This window comes from Carcharhinus amblyrhynchos, chromosome 7, assembly GCF_965287045.1.
Source record: "Carcharhinus amblyrhynchos chromosome 7, sCarAmb.v2.hapA, whole genome shotgun sequence".
In the NCBI taxonomy this organism is placed as follows: domain Eukaryota; kingdom Metazoa; phylum Chordata; class Chondrichthyes; order Carcharhiniformes; family Carcharhinidae; genus Carcharhinus; species Carcharhinus amblyrhynchos.
The window spans coordinates 61,114,689-61,120,914 of record NC_137330.1 but is presented as its reverse complement, the minus strand read 5'-3'; the positions used below and the strand labels follow the sequence as shown (position 1 = coordinate 61,120,914).

General features: G+C 40.5%; 1 protein-coding gene across 1 annotated transcript; it reads right to left on the bottom strand.

The window, feature by feature from the left end:
* Positions 1-890: 890 nt before the first annotated feature.
* ccn2a (cellular communication network factor 2a) lies at positions 891-3,672 on the bottom strand. Its single transcript, XM_080192431.1, has 5 exons — positions 3,469-3,672; positions 3,011-3,230; positions 2,301-2,552; positions 1,729-1,940; positions 891-1,605 (listed from the first exon to the last, which is right to left on the bottom strand). Exons 1-5 carry the CDS (start codon positions 3,529-3,531, stop codon positions 1,309-1,311), a joined length of 1,044 nt encoding a protein of 347 aa, XP_080048557.1. The 5' UTR covers positions 3,532-3,672; the 3' UTR covers positions 891-1,308.
* Between the last annotated feature and the right edge of the window lie 2,554 nt (positions 3,673-6,226).

The following is a 6,226-nucleotide window of genomic DNA, read 5'->3' as shown; positions in this document are numbered from 1 at the left end:
ACCTTGATATCAAACCATAACTTTTTCCCAGCCAAAAAAATTGTAAAAATGCTTTCATTAGTGAGATGATTATTATGATTGAGCATTAATACAATATTACACATAATATAAATACAATATTGCAAACTCAAAATTATCAATTATATGGTTTGTTTGACTTAGTATAATTTTCTCCCCTTTTTACTTCTGTTTACAATGGGAAAGTATTGAAGTATCTTTGTAAAATGCAATATAATCCAAATAACCTCAACATGGCTCAATAAATGCAATATACTTGTATTTCCTCATGAATATCCACATAGCGCAAATGTAGAAAGAAATGCTATCACGGAACACGTACTAAAATTGCCACGCAATTGTTCATTGATAGATGTCCCCAATAACTTCCTATTCCTCTGCAAAGTCTTGAATTAGAAAAACTACTTACCATTTTGTCTGATTTTAGTTAACATTAAAATCACTGCTGTGTATTGAATGCTTTTCCCAATTTAGATGAAATTGTTGTGGGGTTAGATAAGGGGAAAGCCATGGTCCAATTCCCTCTTCCAAATCCCAGATTGGTCACTTATATCTCCCTAGCAGCATTATTCATGCTTCTTTGCATGTTTAGCTTAATATCCCACTGATGAATGCAGAGTTAGATCTACTATGAACCTGTATATCAAAAAAAAACCTCACTAAATGTCATGGATTGTTAACCTGATAAGGACTGCATTATCCACCATTTCAATGTATAAAAGGAATGCATTGTTTGCTATATATAACTAATTAAATTATCTTGGATTTGAAATAAATTATGTTTTGCCAACTCCAGTATTGCACTATAATAATGTTGAATGACAGAAGATTGATCTATTTGCATAGATGATATATTAATTACAAAAAAAGCATTATTTTGTATCAAAAATATATTTTATTTTGAACTAGAAAAGTGCAAACATTTAACATTTGGTCACACTTCTCAAATGTCATAACAACAGTTCAAAAATAGCCAAAAAAAATCAAAGAACAGTCATTTTGTCATGTCTATAACTACAGTACTCAAGCAATAAACATAAGGCACATCCATTAAAATTAACTTAGACAACTGTACACATATGTACATTATTTACAATGATATTACAGCTAACAGTGTACAAGCAATGCAGTTTCAAAATCTAGGCTGAGTGCTCTGACATGTTTCCATTTCTCATTAGATAACTGATCATGGCTCAACATGCCAATATTTTCCATTGAGTTATGCAGTGACCTTTGTATAGGAGATGGAAAATTTTTCCAGTTAAAAAAGTCTTAAGTCAATTACATAATTTATGCCATGTCACCCATCATTTTCCTGTAATACAAGGACTGAAAGACATCATTGTCCATGGGGCAGTTATAGTGGCAGGCACAGGTCTTGATGAACATCATCTTCTTCTTCATAAGTTGGCCATCAGGACATTTGAACTCAACGGAGAGGGTAGCGGTTCTGTGAGGTGTGCAGCATCGTCCATCAGTGCACACACCACAGAATTTGGCTTTGTAGGACTTCACACTGGTACAGCCAGAGAATTCAAACTTGGTAGGTCTGTAAACCTTTGGAGTGCGGATACATCTTTTGCCTTTCTGTGGGGTGAATCAGAAGAGAGAAAAATTGCATTAGAGGAAATATTCAATGCAACACAGGTCAAAATAAATCTTGATGGCATTTTTAAAATCAATTGAGCTGGGAAGGACATTTTCTATTACCTTAATGGTATTGGTCATGTCCATTTCACAAGGCCTGACCATGCAAAGCCTGGTCTGTTTCTCCAGTCTGCACTCTCTGTTGTCATTAGTCACCCGGCTGGAGATGCCCATCCCACAAGTCTTGGAGCAGGCACTCCATTCAGTAGTCTGTACAAGACAGTTGGCACGGAACATGGAGGGATCAGGACCATAGGTGGCTTCTTCTCTGTAAGCTGTAAGAAAGGGAAAAAAAATACATCAACTGCTTGTTAACATGAAAGACAGGACCAGTATTCTAGTAAATTCAGAATAAACATTGTCCATTTCTGTTTTCAAACTATGGTGTTACTTGCTAGTTAAAGTTAAATGTCAGTATATTTTAAAGATTGGCAAAATTAACTCAATAAAAAAGAAATTTAACAAAGGACTAGATAATTGAATCATAATACATTACTATGCTGAATTCTATTATGCAGTTTCACTTTTTTTAGTATCAGTTTTATTTGATCTGGTGGCTGCCAAGCACACAGCATTAGTGTGAATGTTTGCCTAACATGCCTCTTCGGAGCTGAATGTTTGGGTGATCAACTCACCTGCAAGTGCAGGTCCAACCATGGTCTGGTGCCTGGGTTGCTCACAGACCCATTCTTCACAGCATTTGCCTGGCATTTTAACCTTCCTGGGCATGGGGCAGTCTGGACTAGCTAAGCGGATTGCCACACTGCAGACAGGGACACAGCCGATGGAACCATCCAGGCAGGTGCACTTATACTTGCATCCACTTTGAAAGGTCTCACCATTCTGGTACACAACACCATCAAACAAGCAAGGAGCCCCTTCTTTTGCTGCAAGAGACAACATATTCCTATAAGCAATTCAGTTCAACTGACCAAACATTTTAGATAACATTACTGTGATAAACAATGCAATATATGGTCCTAAACAGTTTCAACAGTAGAGACTAAATTCAGGAGGCAATATATAAAATTAATTTGCTAATCATATTCCTGCACTAATAGAATGGCATTAATCACTATAATAAAGCAGAAAGTATATAAACACTCAGTAGTTAAAAGTAGCAGGCCACTCGCTGAGTGTTCTCCCTCATCTTGTTTTTTTTCATTCGGTGGGATTGTGGTTGGTGTAGACTCGATGGGCCAAATGGCCTCCTTCTGTGCTATAGGATTTCTATGATTCTACGATTCCAGATCTCCAGCAGCCATAGTATTCTGCTTTTGTCTAAACCCGATGTGACAGGTTGAATGGGGCAGACTGACATGTGTGCAAAGCTGACAGTTCTCACCTGCACAGACTCCCACTGTGCTGTATGCGGCCGATCCGAAGTCGCAGTACAGGCCCTTGTGGAGGTCGCAGGGCTGGCGGCGAGTACACACCTCGCCCGCTTGCTTGGCGCAGACACTGCAACAGCCGCAGCCGTCCATAGTCAGAGAGACTCCGGGAGGGCAGAGGGGCGGCTGCTCGGGGCAGTTACAGGGAGCCCGGCACTCATCAGCAGCAGATACCTGCGAAAAAAACACAACACAACCTTTATAAGCAGCCCCACATGAACGTGCAGCACATCTTCCAAAGGTCAAACAACTACTAAAACAAAGGAAACACATCCATTATAAATACATCTAAAACTCCTCAGCAACGTGATCTGCTCTGTATTAAAGATTAAAGTCGATGCCCCCATTATAAAGCACGTTTTAGCATGTTCACATTAGCTTCTCACACTGCAAAAGGCAGTCGCTAACTTACCAAATGAGCCAGTCCGAGCAGCAATAATGGTGCAAACTTCATATTCTTCACTCCGACAAACATCTTCACTCAACTTTGCAGTTGGACTTTCTCAAGTGCTGCTTTTCCCACTTGCAAGTTGTAGGTCGGATCGAGTCGACTTGTTGAGAATTGCTCCTGAACTCTCTCCCTGTCTCTGGAGCAGGTAGATTGTGCTGAAGGGTTGAAGCGTTGGGCTTTTTATGGTGTGCCGAGCCGGCTGACGCACACAGGCCGCCAGCCAGCCAGCAGCCTCGCCTCTGCATTCCTGGGAAGCCGGCCAGTTCCTGTCTCACACCGGATTGGATGTGACCTCTTGACACAGCGCATACCACCGTCCCAGCAAACAGCTTCCTTTCAAAATAAGAGACAGTGCAAATACTGGGGGCGGGGGGAGACAGAGAGAGAGAAGTGAGGCAAACTTTGAACAATGTTCAGGACAACTCGCTGCTAAAATAACCAGGAAAGACATGAGAACAGTGAAAAATACTCCCTGTATACAGAACAGTGTCGTGTTGTAAGACACAAAGGATATTAGTGGATATGAGTATTTAAGTGCTATGAATTCAAATCATTAAACGGTGTTTTTATTTGATGACATGGGATTATTTATTTGCAATTAGTTTATATACACGCACACATAAATATATATATAAATTCCGTAAGTACAATATGTTCGAATTGGCAGGATTGCCGTAGGAGTGCCAGAAAAGTTGTTATGTCTACTGAGTTTCCAAGATCTGAATGGAGTTAAGGCGGGACGTGTTGGAATGTTGTACTTTCTGATTATTTTTATTTCTCACTACCCGATCAGATATTAGACAGGTTTCAGACGGCCAGGATTGCAGGAAAGTGGCTAGACGATGTATGTGTGCACAGGAAGCGCACCTTTTCCCCCTATAGGTCGTGATCCTAGACATGACTTGTGAGATCCACTTGAGTTCTGGCAGCTGCATTCGGAAATAAGGAAAACAGTTGACGGCTTGCAACCGCAAGAACGCGTCGAGGGAATGTGAAAATGAGCCAGTCTGGGAGGAGGAAGTGTAGGCATCTATGTCAATCTTTGGATCGAGCTCTGTGCTTTAGGAACAAATATCTTCACAGCAATCATTTCAAAATAAACCTACAAAGCCTAAAATACAAAAAAAAATTCAAATTAAGCATAATTTCTGTAAACTCAAAGGTTTACCCTTTCCAGAATTTAAACATCTGAATATTCTTTGTATTAGATAACATTCTAACCATTTGACTCTTTGACCGTCATTCTAGACTCCTCTAGTAAAACGTACAATGGGCTCACTACTTGGATTTATAAAGTGACTTTAACACCCCAAGGTGCTGCACAGAAGCACCGTCTGAATGAGTGGGCACAGTTGGTGGGGTGAATGGATGGTGGTTGCACAAGATACCATAGCCAAGGGAAAAGAGGTTTGTTGGGTTACAGGACATTATAGAATTAGGAATGAATGAAGTTTTGAAGGGACTTGACAATAAGAATTTTACATTTGAAGCATTTGTGAATCCGGAAGCAATGAGCACAATGTAAAGGAATGAGCAAGATTTGATGAGGATTAGGACAAACAGCAGAGTTCTGGACGAACTGAAGTCATTGGGAATCACACCAATTAGATAATGGAAATGTTTAGCCTGCCAATGACAAAGGCTGGGATGAGGATTTCAGCAAGTTTGGGCTGAGACACAACCAGGGCTTATTGATATTACAAAGGTGGAAGTTGCCACTCTTTTTGATGTAGAGGATTTGAGTTGGAAGCACAGCACATATCAGTTAGGATGTTAAGATTGGTTTGATCTGAATCAAGGGCGAAGGATAGAGAAGGAACCAGTTCCCAGGATACACATTTTCATTGTGGACTACAGATGATTCAGCATTCTCAATGTCTATCTGGAGGAAGATTGAAGCTCATTCAGGACAAGGGGACTGACCACCGTTGAAGTGGTGGAGGCTACCTCGCTAAATATATTTAAGTCACGGGTAGATAGGTTTTTGTTAGATAGAGGAATTAAGGGTTATGGGGAGAAAGCGGGAAAGTGGAACTGATCCACTTCAGATCAGCCATGATCTTACTGAATGGCGGGGCAGGCTCGAAGGGCTAGATGGCCTACTCCTGCTCCTATTTCTTATGATCTTATGTTCTTAACATAGAGGCAGTGAAGGGCTAAGGGAGGTGGTGAAGAGGTAGTGCATGTGTACAGCTGGATATTTTGGTGTACAGGTGAATGTTTTGGTGTACAGGTGGAACATAACCTCATGTCTCTAGATTGTGCCACGATTGGGGCCATGTATATTGAGAAGAAAAGGTGTTACAGTTACATCCTTGGGAGCTCCAGCATTCAATAAGTTAAGAGTATAATCTGAGGAATGAGCAAAATGCCCCCATTAAGTCCAAGAAGCTAATGCAATGTAGCCACAAGGCCACCATTTCTGGACTGAGCTTTAATAAGAAAACAAATTGGATGACTGCCAAGGTTGACAGTAGGTTTTTTTGGCCCAGTCAAGGAGTTGAGCACATTGTGTAAGTTAATGTGTAGGCATAGGAATATGCCTGTTACTGAGAGAATTCACAAGTGTCATCTCTCGGGTAAATCATTGAACAATAAAAGAAAAGGTATTGGGGAGGCCTGAGGAATGAAAGCTTGAACTGGGATGATGGGCCAAATGGTTTCTTTTAGTGCCATGATATTCAATGATTTATGAAGAAACATTCCCATCTGCCTGCTC

What these genes read in the sequence shown, in the direction of transcription:
- ccn2a (XM_080192431.1), bottom strand. Translation starts at nt 3,531, where the DNA reads ATGTTTGTCGGAGTGAAGAATATGAAGTTTGCACCATTATTGCTGCTC. An exon ending in TGCTCGGACTGGCTCATTTG is followed by an intron (nt 3,231 to 3,468) that starts GTAAGTTAGCGA and finishes TTTTTTTCGCAG; the next exon opens with GTATCTGCTGCTGATGAGTG. An exon ending in ACATGACCAATACCATTAAG is followed by an intron (nt 1,606 to 1,728) that starts GTAATAGAAAAT and finishes TTCACCCCACAG; the next exon opens with AAAGGCAAAAGATGTATCCG.